Source organism: Argiope bruennichi, chromosome 10 (assembly GCF_947563725.1).
Source record: "Argiope bruennichi chromosome 10, qqArgBrue1.1, whole genome shotgun sequence".
Lineage (NCBI taxonomy): Eukaryota > Metazoa > Arthropoda > Arachnida > Araneae > Araneidae > Argiope > Argiope bruennichi.
In genome coordinates, this window is record NC_079160.1 from 99692451 (window position 1) to 99710241 (window position 17791).

The following is a 17791-nucleotide window of genomic DNA, read 5'->3' on the forward strand; positions in this document are numbered from 1 at the left end:
AAGATGATTCAAGATCAAAAATTTCCCCTGTAATACTCCTTTTCCATTATATCCTTTTTTACATCCTTTTAAGGTATATGATTACATATCTGTAACAAACTAAATATAATTTTCAATTTTGAATTTTTTTAAAATGTTGCATATATTAATTCTAAGTGACACTTGTTGTATATTCTTTTTAAAAATATCCAGTGAAGGAGACTGTACAAAGAATAAGCACATTTAACGGCATAGATTTAATACGTTTTATTTCTCGAGAATTCCACTTCAATAGTAAATATATATATATATATATGTTTATCACTGTAAATAGAGAGTATGGAGACTCTGTAAAAGATTAATAGTTCTGATTTATCATCTAAAATAGTTTCTCCCTGCATTGTAATGTTCATGTAGCTTTCTTTTATACACCTTCGGTTTCAGAAGACAAGAGTTTGTTACTTTATCCCATTCACAGTTTATCATAAGCTAAAGATTTTTTTTTTTTTTGCAGAAGAAAATAGTCAATAAATTCTTTTATTTTTTGAAAACTGTCACTTCAATAGAACATGGAGAGGAGTAATGTGTTGCTTACTTCATCAAATCAAGATAAGTATAGATTAACTTCAAAAGGTCAATAGTTATTATTTAGCATCTAAAAGAGTTTCTCCATTTACTGCAATTTTCATGCACTTTTCTTTAGTAGATATTCGGATTCAGAAGACACGAGTTCATAGTCTCGCATAGGCTAAACATATTTTGCAAAAGAAAATAATCAAAAAGTTTTCTTATGTTTTTTTAATTGCAAATTCCGTTGAGCATGAAGAGAAGTTATACACTGATCACTTCATCAAACCAAGTTAAACAGTAAGTACAGAGTATCTATAACTTATCTAATTTTTATTTAGCTTCTAAGATAATTTCATCTTGTGCTTTATCGTTCATACTGTTTCCTCATGTAAACACTCAGATTTTGGAAACAAGAGATAGTTATTGTCCATATGCTGCTTTGGATAGCTTATATCTTGACGGTTGAAAATAATCAATAAATTCGTTTTTGTTTATAAAATTGTCAGTTTATTAGAGCTTGAAGAATAGTTAGGTATACACTTTCATTCGTTCAAGTTCCCCAAAAGCTAATATATTTAAACTATAAAGCATGGAATGTTACTGCTACTTGCTGATAATAATATATCTATATAATATATCTTATCATAATAATCACACTGAACATCAATATTCCATTATGCATGTGAGTCGAATCACAAAATATAGCCCTGAGATAAAAATAAATAAATAAATGAATTTTCAAAATAAGCACCGGAGACAAAAAATTAAAAAAAAAATCACTTATCCATTTTTATGAAGTTTTGAATAAATACAAAATTTTTTTGGAGTTTTTATGTATTTATTAAATCAGCATCAAGAGAATGTACCTCATCAGAGCAATTTTCAATAAATTAACTTGCTTCTGGAATAGTGTAGAAAGCGCAGCACTGCATTTTATTTATTCCATCATCTGTTAATTACACCATCTGTTGTGTCCACTGTCTTAGAAAGTAATAAAAGTGTCAGTAATATGTTTTTAATTCCTGTCAAAACATAAGGATTTCAAAAGTGACATGATAAATATCTCCATGGCAGCCATTAAAATTGGTGAGCGGAGTATTTATATAGTTTTTCTCCCAATTATTACTCTTCATAATACAGTATAAACTGTTTGAAATCACAATATGAATGGTTTGCAATGTATAAAACATTGCTGTCTTCGTCCAGTCACAGCATCATTGTCTGTTTCGGTCAGTTTCTTTTGTTTTTTCCATGGCGGGTTGCAATTTTTGCCGAGGGCCATAGAGTTCAGATCACTTCCAAATAAACTGACCAATAGGCAGAGTTGAGAATGATGAAAGATAAGGGGAAGATGACCCTGGAACATTTGTCCACTAGAATCGCCCTACGACGGTGGCGGCTACGAAGATAAAAGGAAGAAGAGAGGATCGGGCGGCCGTTGGGCATTGGGGAAATTCCATCCTGAAAAGAAAAAGATAATGCAGATAGTTAAAAAAACAGTTATAATAAAAAGTAGAAAAAAGATAATACAAATAGTAAAAAAACCCCACTTATAACAGCATGTAGAAAAAGATAATGCGATTAATAAAAAAACACTTATGCTATAAAGTAGAAAAAAGTAATGCAATTTGTTAAAAAACACTTACACTAAAAAGTAGATAGTAAAAAAAATACTTAGACTAAAATGTAGATAAAAGATAATATAAATAGTAACAGAAAGCATTTATACTAAAAAGTAAAAAAATATAATGGAAATAGAAAAAACAAACAAAAATCAAACACTTATACTAAAATGTAGAAAAGATAATGCAAATAGTAAAAAAAGCATTTATACTAAAAACCAAAATAAGATAATGCAAATTGTAAAAAAAAACAAAAAAAAACTTATACTAAAAAGCTGATAAAGATAATGAATGCAATTAGTTTAAAAACACATATATTAAAAAGTAAAAAAGTATAATATAAATAGAAAAAAAAGGCACAAATATGTGTGAAAATCAAAATAATAATAATAATAATAATAATTGTGAAAAAATATACCAAATAAAAAGTGATAAATATAAAACTGATCATTGGATCTTAGATGATCGTATTTAAAAAATAATAACAATTATGAAAATAAACAATTTATCCATAAGAAATGGAGATAGTTTTAATCCTTCGAATAATCAAAAAGATTCTAGTATCTTTCTTCTATTATGCAATATATATCTATACATTAATCCAATTCTCCCCAAAGATGCAACATGTCTTTAATTATGTCTATAAACGAGGTGTCAATAAAAATTTGAAGCTCTTCATCCTAACTGACCTTGAGGTCTTTAAAGGAAGAAATCGCGAACTGTCAGATTTTGGAACTTTCAAATCTATCTATCTATCTATCTACCTATATATATATATATATATACAGTGGCTCAAAAAATTGAGAGTACACCTTACTTTTACTTGATAAATCTGACTTTCAATATAAATAACACATTACCGGAAAGTGCAAACATGTTTTTGTTTTTACACATAAAAAATGGTTTAATTTAGAGTAAAAATAAAGAAAAATCAACGACAAATTTCTAAATTGAAAAGTTTCAGAAGCCTTTTAAATAAACATATGCAGAATTTTGCCTCAAAAAAATTGAGAATACACCAATGAAATTCTTGTAATATCTCGCATAGAAAGAGCGTGTCAGTATTTATTTGCAGGTCTTTTGACTTTTATAATGTTCTATAAACGTCGTGGTACCGATTCGACCCATTTTTGGTGGTATCTGAAGATATTTTACCCCATTATTCTTGAAACACTTGTTTTAAATGGGTTTTGTTTCTAATTTTGTGCTTTTGAACCACTTTTGCGAGTATGGCCCACGAATATTCCATGGCATTGATGTCGGGGTACTGTGGTGGTGTGTGTAACTGCTGTTTACAATGAAAAATACACTATATTTTGACGTTACGTGCATTCTGTTTGGGGTCTCTGTCCTGCAGGAAAATGAAATTTCCATCTATACCCAAATTTTTAACACTTTCTTTTAGATTGCTGCGACCATATGGTTCATCCAACCTGTTGCAGAAACTTTTCAAATCATAGGCAGAAGTGTAAGTGCTGAAACTGTGCGAAATGCCATTAGACAAGCTGGATATAAAAGTCACATTGTTAGAGAGAAACCGTTCACCAGCCTGCAAATTCAGAAAAAGCGTTTTAAGTTTGCAAAAACTCATCAATTGAAGACCAATAACCTTTGAAAGAAAGCTATATTTAGTAATGAAAGAAAACTCAATATTTTTGGCAGTGACAGCCACCGTACTGTATGAAGAAAGGCTAATGCTGCTTTGGATCAAAAAAATTTATGTCTTACAGTTAAACATAATGGTGACTCCGTCATGATTTGAGGTTGCACGTCTTCATCCGGAGTAGGAAATTTAATTTTTATAGATGGCTTTATAAACGATATGATTTACTTGGATATACTTCTCAGCAATTTAAAGAAAAATGCTAAAAATTTGGGTTTAGATGTAAATTTTATTTTCAGTAGGACAATGACTCCAAACATAATGCACGTAATGTCAAAATATGGTGCATTTTTCATTGTAAACAGCAATTACACACAGCACCACAGTACCCCGACAGCAATACCATTGAATATCTGTGGGCCAAACTCGAAGCAGTGGTACAAAAACACAAAATTAGAAACAAAACCCATTTAAAACAAGTGTTTCAAGAAGAATGGGGTAAAATATCTTCAAATACCACCAAAAATGGGTCGAATCGGTACCACGAGGCTTAGAGGACATTATAAAAGCCAAAAGACCTGCAAATAAATACTGACACATTTTTTCTATGCGAAATAATACAAGAATTTCATTGGTGTATTCTCAATTTTTTGAGGCAAAATTCTGCATATGTTTATTTAAAAGGCTTCTGAAACTTTTCAATTTAGAAATTTGTCGTTGATTTTTCTTTAATTTTACTCTAAATTAAACCATTTTTTATGTGTAAAAACAAAAACATGTTTGCACTACCCGGTAATGTGTTATTTATATTGAAAGTCGGATTTATCAAGTAAAAGTAAGTTGTACTCCCAATTTTTTGAGCCACTGTATATATATATACTATATATATGTATAAACCGAATGGTAATTGCTACATCGAACGATCAATATTTCTAAAGGCTCGCAACTCCTTTTTTTTAAATTATCAGGCTACTGTACACAATATAATAAAAATTACGTAATCCAGTTCTCTATCAAAATGCAATACGTCAAATAACAAATAATAGACTGTGTAGCTAGCTTCAATATTTATTTCATTGAATACCTGAAAAACGTATTGTTAAGAAAAAATTCATAATGAAATCTTAAATTAGTTGATTTACTTGTAGAATTTTGTATATTTCAAATTCTTAAGTTTAATCTAGAAGTACAATCAATAAATAATAAAAGGAATTTTTATTTAACTTTGAAGAAGGTGACAAAACATGAGTTATATTCTATATAATGCGCATGCTGAAAATAAAAATAGTAAATGATTAAAAAAAAATGTAAGGAGCATTTTGTGAAGAGGAATAAATTTAATTCTGAAATTGAGAAAATCTTGAAAAGAATTTCCATTGTTGATACGATTTGAATAAAATCAATAAGAATGTGTTCAATAAAAAGCGAATTATATTTGCCTTTGAAAGAAATATCTGTTTTTTACCAGAGCGAATAAAATTGTGTGTATGTCAGAATAGAAAATATTTATCAATCTAAGATAATATAAAGTGAGATGGCGATACAGACTAAAGACTCAAAAATTCGATACAGACTAAAATAAATATTTTAATAAAGTAGTGGATGTGACATCATTTAATTGAATCCTGAAACATAATGTGAATGCAAAATGTAAAAATAGGGTTATGAACATCGCATTTTATGCTCTAATCTAAATAAAATCAGCAATGTATGAACATATCAAAACATTATTAATTCCATGTTGCTATGGCAACCTTCATTTGAATATCGTTTGGTCTGATTTGATTCGTTGTCTATCTCTACAAATTCCTTATAGAATTTCTAAATATTTAACTATATTAAATAAATATTTTATTATTTACATGACGTTATTTAAGTGAAATTGTATTGTCTGACTATGGATTATTTTTATTTAAAACAAATTATTAAAAGTACTATTTTTCCTGTCCGTTGAATTGATTCAAGAAAAATATTTACAATCTGTTATTAGTTGTTCATAAAATATTCATTTGAAAAACAAAACGACATTTCGTATTATTCTCATATAAAAAAAATGGATGATTCTGCTAGAGATAGTGAAAAAATGCTTTTGTAAATCATATAATGCAAATAAATAAAATATTTGAGATTGTAATATTAAGCTCCAGCTCTATAGTGCCAATATAGAACCAATATAGAATATATAGAACCAATTCAATATAGAACCAATATTCAACAGTGATATCCTTTATCTGTCAATGATTACTAATCTGATACAATAAAAATTTTCTTTTAGAATTTTGGTAATGTGTTCTGGCAACAGTTCTTCGTATGTATTCTTATGCCGGGTTTACACTCGGCTAGTTATAAGACGGCACGTAGGCAGCGCATGCCTAGAAAGGCCTAAAAAGTGCTGTTCGGTCAATGGCAAGTAATTGTTCCGAAGGGGCAACTACAAGCTGCTGTATTGTAGTTTTTTTTTTTTTTTTTTTTTTTTTTTTTACTGCGCATGCGTTTGTAGAATTTTGTGGGTTTTTTTGGCGTGAAAAAATTGATCACTTATCATAGATTTATTCCGACTTTTTTTGTTCTTTTTGATGCGAGGTTGTGTTCTTTTTTCATTTTAATTGCCATTTCTTTTCTATAGATTTCCAAATTTAGGTATGTTGACCTTCTTTTTATTTTACCATGTCTCTCTGTGTAAATATCCATCATTTTAATACGATACGCAGTAGAAAAAAATATTAAAAAAAATCAGGCTAAAAATTGCAAAAATGGCAATTTATTGCCAGGTATGAAATGCTTGATCTTATGAAATTTTGGCAAACATAAATCAGTCCCTTTCTACGCATGCGCTGCCTACTTGCCGTCTTGTAACTGGCCCGAGTGTAAACCTGCCATTATTCTTCAAAAATGAAAAAATATATATATAAATATTTCATTTTATTACACGGAAGCTTTACATTGCTTCCTTTCATTTGAATTTGAGTAATAAATTTAATCATGCTACTAAAAATCATTTAATTATTTCTTTAAAATCAATCAGCATTGTCAAAAGATGGATATTAAAATAAGAGAAAAATTTACAAATCAGAAGAAGAATTGTTGAAGGTAGGTGGCTACGTTGAAAAGTCGATTTTCTGTAGAACTATGATTTTTCTAAAATTTAATATTCTTGATGTTTGAACAGGTTTCTTAATAAAACCGTTACAATTTGGTTTTCTAAGTCTATTTTTGGAAGGGGAGTTACAATTTGGTTTTCTAAGTCTATTTTTTGGGGAAAGTTACACAGACTTTTATTTTTGCTTTTACGAGCGTTTTAATGCTGTTTTACATCTTTAAGTGCTATTTTCTCAAATATAGAATATGATCGAATTTTCTTACGAAAAGCTTCATAAATTAAAATATAATGCATTGTTTTTGTTCAAGTTCTTGCAAAGCATATTTTAAGTTTTTCAAAGAAGCATTTTCAACAAAGCATATTTTTTTAGTTTTGTTTTTCAAGTATAAAAATTTCTCATTATGTTCTGCAGTTCCTTAACTAGAGAATAAGTAATCTATTCATTTCGAAATATTTTATGGTTGTTTTAGTGCTTCACAATGTGAAAAAAAAAATGAAATTTTCGTGTTCTTTATCAGTCGAATGCCAATATTTAAAGAATGGATAAAAATGGAATTTATTTTTTAATTCAGGAACTAGATAATATATTCTTTAAGCTATCTTCAAAATTTTTTGCAAATCATTTGATAAACCTCTGAACTAGAAAGATTTTGCTTTATACCCTTTTTAGGCAAAAAAAATATCCTTTTTACAATTTTTTTTACAAAAATTTGGCTCTGAACTAATATATTTTGGTTTCATAGACGTTTTTCCAATCTTTTTTTTATGCAAATATTCAAAAATATAACTATTATCGAACGTTTTTTAAATAATTCATCCGGAACGTAGTCTCGTACTTTAAAGTGAGAAAATGTTGGTAAAATTCTCATTAATTGAACACTTAATTAAATTTTTTCCTTGAAAAGTTGACAATATTTTTGTATCTTATTTTGTATAACAAAGTAAGGTTTGGTTGAATTTGGTCCTAATGTTTGTGGAGATGTAGAATATGATACAAATATGCACACACATAACCACAATAACTTTTAATTAAACTAAGACATTGAAAGTAAAAAAAAAAATAATAATTCTTTAGTATACTTTTTTCATTAACAGTTTGATATATTATTTCAAAATTCTACAGCTTATATTCAATTAACGTAATAATCAAAATTCTACATTAATACTATTACTTAAAATATGCTTTGCAAGAATAACAATGGAGATTTTAAGTGCTTTAGTGTAGCAGACAAGGAATGAAATGTTTCTTAAAATTCATAGAACAAACTTAACGTAATATTCAATTACTTATTTAAATAAGTAAGTATAAACAGCAAAATAAGTTCAAATTAAGTAAGTATATCAAAGATAATAATGTAATCAAATGCATTAGACTTTCGAAAAATTTAAAAGAAATTATTTTCCTTAATTAATTCACCTCAAACTCATTATCGAACCACAGATTGTCTTTTCACATAACATCAATCAGAAGTAACGTGTTTAGCCTGCTATTAAAATTTTAATGGAACTTACTATCAAAATTTTAACGAGCCTTCTCCTTAAATAAAACATCAAGGCAAATCTGAGACATTAATTAAGTTTTATGAACCAAATCGATCTTTTCTTCTATTACAGCAGAGATTAGAATGCCTGCGCTAATTCTTTAGAAAAGGCTCCGAGAACACAAGGGCATTAGTAATTAGATAAATCTATTTAGATACAAAGTTAAGTTTTATTTCTTTTTTTATTTTTGATCATTCATTCATCTGAATTGTTGCCAGATTCTCATTAAAGAAAATACATTGTATTATTTAATCTAGGGTAAAAAAATCGTTGTGTTGATTACTGTCGTCATAAATTGAAAAATGTCATCGGAGCTTCTATGAAAAGGATCAAAAGTTGCTGAACTTCGTTAATTGGAGAGCTATTGTAATAACTGAAATGAGCTCTGCGGAAATAGCAAAGAGTATTTGAGTTTTAATTAAATTTTTAGTTTCATCCTCTCAACGGCAGCTTAGGAAACGAAGTTAGTATCAAATAAGGTTTAAATTATCTAACTGAGTGACATCCAGTAAAGGATTTTGAATAAGCAACTGCCTAGTGCCGATGCACTAAGAAAAATGTTATTATCTTGGTTTTCTGTAAGAGGTCTTTTTGTATAGCATAGAGTTCTATAACATTTCTATCTGCATTAATAAAAAAAAAAGAGTGGGCATATTAATTCTTTACTGACAGTGTTAGACTTAAAGCTACTGAATTTGACAGAGATATAGTTTGAGCAGAATTAAATTGTACCGATCAGATATTTTTTTTTTGAAATTTTAATAAAAAACTAAGCGAGGTTTTATAGTTTTGCCACAAAATTCCGAAATTATTACAGATCAAAAACAATTTTTATGCTATTACAAAATTTTAAAAATAAATTTTTATATTGATATCAATTGAATAATCGAAAGTCTTTTTCTTGAATTTTGGCAATTTTTTATATAATTTTGTACAATAGATTATATTGCTGTTTTGATATTTAATTCTTTTTCAATATTTCATTAAATATTTAACCCTACAGCCACTTATCCCGCGATTTCCGCGGGTTGGCAATCAGTCCCTTTTCTATTTCATCCCGCGTTTTTCACAGTTTAGTTGTTTATTTTTATTATTACAGATTTTTATCATATTGTTACGAAATTTCTCGGGGTTCGTTTGGATAGTGGGAGTTATATTGTGTGGAGAACACTCAATCAGCAGGCGGCAGTAGAAAATAAAACAACGACGTTTATTTACACGAAGACACACAGGACAGCACAAAGACGATAACTATGTACAACACAGAAGACGATTATCTTCAGCCGAGACGTGCAACAGCAGCTCGACTCCGTCACTGCTCCGCTAGTCCCTGGAAGACCAGTTCTTCTACTCTGCACTCTGTCGCTTCCGATTACAACTCTCCGATCTGATTCATCACTACTCCCCGGCAGCTGCAGCTCCTTTTATAGGTCTCAGGAGGCGGGGCTACAAGCCTCTCAACCAATCAGGAATGTTCGAGGTGTATCTCGGTTCCTACTGGACGGATCGGGAAAATTCTCGATGTTTCGGGTATAATCCATTTTGGCGCCAAAGTCTCCAAGTTTGTCGCCAAGCTCTGGGACCTCCTATGGAACCCACTATGCTGGGAAGCCGCCTCACAGAGTCGTAACAATATCATATTATTATTGTGCAACATATAGTATCAGTTCGCTTTGTTAAAACATATTTGCAAACGTCGCATCTGAGTACTAATTTTAAAAAATTACGCATTCAGAAGGTTAATTGTATGATTTTTTTCCACTGTCGAAAACTAAAGGAGAAGGCATATGATTAATATCGTTGTAGTTCACATGATAAATGAGAAAGTGAAGTTACAGAGAAGAAATTGAAGTATCGCTAATCAAGATAGATAAATCGGACAAATCACCTTTTTAAGTGCAATGCTGTTATGGGGCTTGACTTTATTAGGAGGGATCATGTAGACATTGAACAGAAAATTGTCAATATATCAAACCGATTCGACTTTCATGACACAATTTGATACTTAAAAATATTTTCACAAGGGAATTATGAATATTAAGTTTACATAAGATATTTATTTAAAAGTAAGCACTACCGAGATTCACGAAGAAAACATATAAATGCCATAGTAAAATAATAAAATCATTTAAGTAAATCCTTTATTAAAATAATAAAATCATTTAAGTAAATCATTTAGTAAAATAATAAAATCAATAACTAGTAAAGTAATAAAATCATTACGGTTCAAAAATTGCAATCATTGGGTGAATTGAATTTCCTGAATATCGGAATCGAAAAACGTTTTACAAATCTTCTTCCATTAAATGGTTAATATATCAATTGCTAAATTTGACAAGCACCAGGCAAATTTTTAATTTATATAAATTTTAATTGGTGTCATGGAATTATTAGGGAATGTTTTAAGAACCATATTTGACTCAAAAAAGTTGAAGAAAATACCTGAAGTGAAGACACCATGATCACACTCGGTGCCACACTCTTTCCGATGGAGGACTTTTTGATGCTGGTCCTCCTGTTGCCATCCTCGTCCAGGGACTCGTCGATACCCTCTCCCAGCAAAATGTTCACCATGGCATACTCCATGAGGGAGGCAAACACGAAGACGGTACACGAGGACATGAAGATGTCGATGGCCTTGATGTAGGAGACGGGGGGTAGGGACTTCTGGGACTGGGCGTGCTGCGTGGACAGAGTGAGCAGAGAGGTGACGCACAGAGTGACTCGAGCTGGCACGGCTTCAGGTTTGATCCAGAATGAAATCCAAGACATGATGACAATGAGACAGGTGGGGATGTAGGTATGGAACATGTAGTAACCTAGGCGGCGTTTCAAAGTGAACACGACTTGGATACAGGTGAAATTTCCTAAAAAAATCTTAGTGTGAGATGGATTATCAAAACAATTTAATTATAGGCTTACTTATAATTCAGGAAGCTATCACGGAATAGTGTTTGTCATTGTATTATGTATTTTCTTTTTCCACCTGTGTATTACTTATCACTTTATTGGACTGTATTGCCGGAATCTGCCTTTTGTTTAACTATACTTCCTAAATTGTGAAGAATTTTATAAATGATTAGTATTTTATTCTCTTTCCTTGTATATTATTGTTTCGTAGTTAGAATCAATTATATACATTCCCTAATACTATAAATTAAAAAAAAAATTTGATATTTAATTATCATTTAATGGATCAATTTTAATTAAATTCTGAATTCATATGAGATATAATGTAAGGACATGAATTTGTGAAAAAAAATTAATTATAAAGTTAAATACCAAAAGGCAGTTGCCGCATCAGGATTATTGACAAGATTGGACTGATAGAGTAACTTCAGTTTTATTGAAAATTTGGATTCTAAAATAAATAACTTATATTGAAACAATGTAAATATGGTTTATGAGATAATATTTTATAGAAAATCCTACATGGTTGCGGCTAGAGAATATGTATTTATGTTTAAAATTCATCAATTAAATAAATATTATTATAAAAGATTAATAGTTTTTACGCCGTTTAAAAGTAATAAAATATATTACATCTTCAGAGAAGAACTCGTATGGTTATTTTTTACTATAAAAATTATATTAAATTAGTTTAAAGATAAAGTTAAGTATTTTTTTTTTAGTTGTGAAAAAGTTACTTTGAATGGAGCACAAACAGATGCCTAAATTAAACTGTTTGTTGCAATGTGAGAATTGCAAAGTTCGAGCTTCTGGAATAGCATTGGAACCAATTATAACAATTCATTAATATTCATTAAAATTCGTCATTAATTGGAAATGCAAACAGCTGAAATGAATACATAAATCAATAATTTTAAAAATTATTTTGGTCCAGAAAAATGAAAAAAAATTATGTGTTCGAGGTTCCGTGCCATTTACGGAGAAACAAAGAAAGAAGAAATATTACCAGCATTTAATGTCTGTTATACATAGATTCAAACATTGTTTGTTGGTGTGAATTTCAGAATACAAAAAATACTTTTCCTTTATTTGTTTTCAAAAAAATTGGTGATCTAGTTTTGGAAATCATTTCTCATAATGGGAATGATGACTCAATTATTTTTTTCTATTTTAAAGTTGCTTTTTTAAGAAGTTAATTACTTTGTAAATAATAAATGAGCCAAAAAATATTAACTCCCTACATCGACGTACAATCGACGTACATTTAAAAAACTTCAAATAATTCCAATTTGGCAATTTTTCTCAATTAAGGATAATGAAATATGTTAAAGGCTTAAAATAAGAAAACAATTAACATTACTAAAATAAACATTTGAATAATAAGTAAAGGTTAAGAGTAATTAGTTGATTTATTTTATTTTAATAATTTGTATTAATAATGTGTCTTAATTTCTGTGTATTAAGGAAAGAAAATTTTAACATTAGCTCTGTTTAAGCAGCAAATGTTAAAGGAAGGTGTCCTCCTAGAAGAAGTTCTTTTTTTATAGAATAACCTAAATAAAGATATTTATTTTGTTTATCTATTTTATTCCAAAATGGTTTTATTTTATATAAATTATTTGTTGCAATGCAATAAAAAACATTAGTCAAGCTTTAAAGCGCGAATCGTATAAAAGCATAAAATACAAATCCAAAACTACAAAAGAAAAAAGAATGATTTGAAAAATCAAATGGACGGATTAAGGGTTCAGTACGCCACTTCTAGTCTTATAAAATCCCGAATAGGATGTGAGATTTCGACATTTTATGGATGTTTAAGTTATAAATATACCACCCTTGTTGCTCTAATTGCTACAAGAGATAAATACGAAACGGTGTTGTTTTTAACCCTTCCCGGAACAGTAGTCACGAAAACGGATGCTAATTTTAAAATTATGTAAAAAGGGAAAACTTTCCATTTTTAAATCCGAAAAATTGCTGGAAAAACAATATTTCTCATATCATTGATGACAGCCTTATGGAATATAATTTCCCTTACAGAATCAATGTTATTTTTATATATCTCCATTTTTTTACTTTAACTTGGGAATTATTTTACGTTCTTAATGTTTACAATTCAAATAAAACCATTTAATAATATTTCTCTACTATTGTTGAGATATTATTCATAATTTTGTGTAAGATATAAGTTCATTATAACAAAATGGCCCTAAGTTGTTGTTGCTGTCATAAAAGATATACCAAGCCCTTTCTGAAGATTTTTTTTTACGTAGTGATTCCTCTAGATGAGTGATGTTCCCTAATGAAGATTAATTTTTTAATAATGAAATCTTTGTTTTGATCATAAATTAATCTCATTAGCAAACGATATTTCCCGATATCTCTACGATGTTGTTGGCCAGCTAATATAGTGAAGATATAATAATTTGGATGGAAATTTTATACTAATGAAGAGCACCATCCATTCCTTTTTCTCTTTATATTCCAGAAATATACTAACCTACGCTGGTAAGTGTAAATACGGTGCTCTACTGCTCGAAGTGAGTGTAGATATGATTGCTAAATCAATGAGTAATTATCATAAAACTGGGTAAAAACACACAATATTCACGTATAAAATCTAGTTATGTAAAAAGAATTAATTCACTATTCGTTCATTTTTCCTAAGTTATCATTTTTGTGTCTTTGCATGCCTTCCAGCGTATTTGGGATACATTATCTATGATATATTATTTAAATTTAATTTATTTTTTCCACTTCTTACCTCTCCTAACCATTTTTGATGAATTCAATGCCTTCAATGAATTTTGAATCACCCTGTACAGTAGGCAAGCATTCGAATTCAACTGTTTGCGAAAATCGCACAATGAAATAAAATACTCGCTGAAAGTCGAAAACATTCTTCTTAATGTACGACAAAAATTTAAATTCCAATCCAACATTGGAATGAAGGATGGAAATTCCCGAAGAAAATCATTGGATACTTACCTCTTTTCTGTGTATGAAAGAATAAAGTGTTATAATTATTATAAGTTACCCGTAGAATATACTTTAGTACAGTCTCCTAGTGATGTGTCGACCAAATTGTGCTGAGGTAATTCAATGTCTTCGTCCACAACTAGAGGCACTTCTTGTTCCCAGTCAAAGAGCAAGTCATCTGTTGTATAGGATACTAAGAAAAAGAGAAAAAAATATTTTTGCAGTCGCTTTTATAGCATTAACAGTAATTCACTGTCCAAGGCAGTAAATGCAGTTCTTTCTGGAGCTGTGAAAAAGCCGAGTTAGCAGTTAATAAGTTGTTATCGAAAGTTTCTTCGTTTTATGTTCTTTTAAAGTATGTAACTATGTTCGAGATTTCTTTTTTGAAAAACGTTCAAAAATAATATTGTTTTTAAATATTTGCATAAAAGATTAAAACAAATGATTAGGAACGTTGAACCAAACAATTTATAAAACCAAAATATACCAGTTAAATGACCGAAATTTTTTAAGAATTGGAAAAAAAAGGGTTTTAAGGGCTAAAAAGAGGTATAAAGAAAAAATCTTCTAGTTCAGAGGGTTATCATATAATTTGCTTAAAATTTTGCAGATAGCTTAAGAAGTATATTATCTAGTTCCTGTACAAAAACAAAAGCTGTGATTATATCCATTCTTTAAATATTGGCATTCCACTTATAAATAACACAAAATTAATTTTTTTTTTAACATTTTAAAGCACTAAAACAACTATAAAATATTTCTAAATGAATAGATTACTTATTCCTTAATTCAAAAACTACATACTATACTGATAAATTATTATACTAAATTTGAACAAAAATAAATTTTAGATATTAATTTATGCAGTTTTTCGAAAGAAAATTTTATCGTATTCTATATTTGAGAAAATAGCTTCTAAATCTGTAAGATAGCATTAAAATGTATGCAAATACAAATTTAAAAATCAATGTTACATCCCAAAATATGGACATAGAAACAAAATTCGAACGGCTTTATAAAGAAACATGTTCAAACATGAAGAATATAAAATAAAAAAATTATAATTTCACAAAAAAATCAACTTTCAACATAATTTCAACCATTATCGATATTTAATTTCAACTTTGAAAATATTCTTTGATTTTTCAGTGGGGGACTACTGAAAAATCAAAGGTTATTTCAAAAATAATTTATTCTTAAAATTTAAAGAAAGTTGATAGCTTTTAATTACATATTCTGCCAGTAGTCTTTACAAAGAAAGAATTCGATATATTGGATAGTGCTCTTGATCTCATTACCATGGTATAATATAATCATTAGTTAATTCCATTTTGAAATAATGAATACATGAATCACTTAAAATCTTTCTATTTTTAATTAAATGGAATATCAGTTATGCACATATCTTATTATAGCATTTCATTGATTGAAAATACTAAAATATTATTGATGATTTTAAAATAAAGTTTTCAATAAAGCATTTTGAAAAATTTAAATAACGGAGACTTGTATAAAGTTTTTTTTTTCCTAATCTAACACTGGGAACATGTCTTGCCAATATATAATATTAAAAACAATGCTTGTGAAACAATAGCATGTCTTTTTAAAGATAAATAAATCAATACATTTTGGAGATTAATTGAAGAATAGCCATTTCTGTTAACGAATTTATAAAAAATTTTTGAAGAAAAATTTAGGAATATTATGCCGTTTATATTAAATGTTTATATTAAAATTATTATTGATAAATTTATTTAAAATGAAACTTTTCATTGAAAATTCCTTTTGAATTTTTGAATTTATTCTAAATTGTATATAACAAAATTTACGACAACATTTTAAGTTGTTGCAGAATTAAATAAATGCTATCTAGAATAAAATCTTTAAAGGCAATACAAGTACTGAAAATAATCTACCAGGAAAGATTAATACAAATTGTTTTTTTTTCCAAGTCATACTTTTTTTCATTTTCTCTAATTGATTTCAATGAGTTCTTCGGACATTTTTTAATTTAATGGGGAAAATTCTTTTGCTTTGGAGATGACTTGTGAAAAAAAAGGGGAAAATGAGAAATGAAATCGAGTTCATAAGGTTTCTGCATAACTGAAAAAGTAATTTTTTTTTCAGTAACAAAATTACAGAAAAAAATGTTGAGCTAAGAAAATAATTTTTATTTTATTCTTTTCTTCTTAGTTTTCTCATAGCACAGAAAAATAACGCCTGTTAAAAAAATCTGCGAAATATTCTCAAGGAGCGTAATCAAAATAATATTAAAGTAACATTTTCTTAACAGCGGAAAGAGGTTGATGATTTTTTTAATTAAAATTCGTTAGTAATTCGAATTTTTCTTTGCTTGTTCATTGTCTTTCGTTCTGGCATATTATTAAAATAACATCCATAATTCGAATTCATGTTAATAGATTGAAATAAAAACTAGAAAACGATTTTTTAATTTTTTTTTTTGAATTATTTTCATTAGATAAATATATTCGCTTCTAATTCTATTTTAAACGACTCATTTTCCAAAGTCTTTATTTACTCTAGAATTTTCTGTTTGTATTATGCGTTTCAATCAAATTAGAAATTGCAGATTTCTTTTCCTTTTAGAAAAAGCTTTGAACATATCAGATATTTATAATATTATTTATTTTGAAATTTAATTGTATAATACAAAATTCAATGCTGAATTTTTTGACATTGCTTGAGATAGAAATACTTTTATGCCTAAAATAGTTTTAGTAAAATATACTTTGGTTTAAAATATTATATTAGACAAAACTCTCTCATTGTTTACAACTTTAATATCAAGATAGATAAAGAATTAAAGAATAAAATATGAGAATTCTCAGCAAAAAATTACGCTCTTTTATGAGAAAAGATGTTCAAAATATATTAATAAGCTATACAGCAATATATTATGGAAAGCGTCAAATAATATTTATAAATGTCCAGAGGTAGTGATTTTGTCAATAGTTTCTCTCTCTAATAAAAATACTTGTATATTATTAACCATATACTATAGAAGAGCAATAACAAAAGAACGTATTACAGTATACCATCATTAGGGATTTTTTTAGCAATGAATTGCTGCTCTGCGGTTAATATTAAAGTACAAGAAAACTGAATGTGTTTTTTGTTAGCTATTTCCCGATCAGTTAAAACCAAAACTTCACATAAAATTAAATTATTGTCGTAAACTAAACGCCAAATTTCACATCTTTTTGTCTTAGCGTTTTCGAATTATAGTGTTTACATGTTTGTGAAAGAAGTACAGAATGCAAATAATACAAATAATCTACCCTCTGTCATATCTGTTTCAAATTCCTATTAGCATCTATATTTTAGATGTGAGAATGTGTGCCAAATTCCATCCATCTAATTTTTTTTTGTGTGTGTGTGTGTTTTTTTTTCTTTTTTAATCTGATATTTTTGTCGTGTTTATGTGAAGTCGGACAGATGGATTGACAAACTGCCCCCAATGAATTT

The 17791-nt window shown here is 28.4% G+C and overlaps 1 protein-coding gene across 1 annotated transcript in view; it reads right to left on the reverse strand.

Annotated features, from left to right (window-relative positions):
- Positions 1–266: 266 nt before the first annotated feature.
- Positions 267–17791, reverse strand: part of LOC129988279 (glycine receptor subunit alpha-2-like) — a 141233-nt gene continuing 123708 nt past the window's right edge. The window contains exons 7-9 of the mRNA XM_056096467.1: positions 14364–14498; positions 10859–11283; positions 267–2010 (exon numbers count right to left, since the gene is read on the reverse strand). Of these exons, the coding sequence (XP_055952442.1) occupies positions 1837–2010; positions 10859–11283; positions 14364–14498 (734 nt within the window). The 3' untranslated portion in view covers positions 267–1836. The remainder of the gene's footprint in view (positions 2011–10858; positions 11284–14363; positions 14499–17791) is intronic.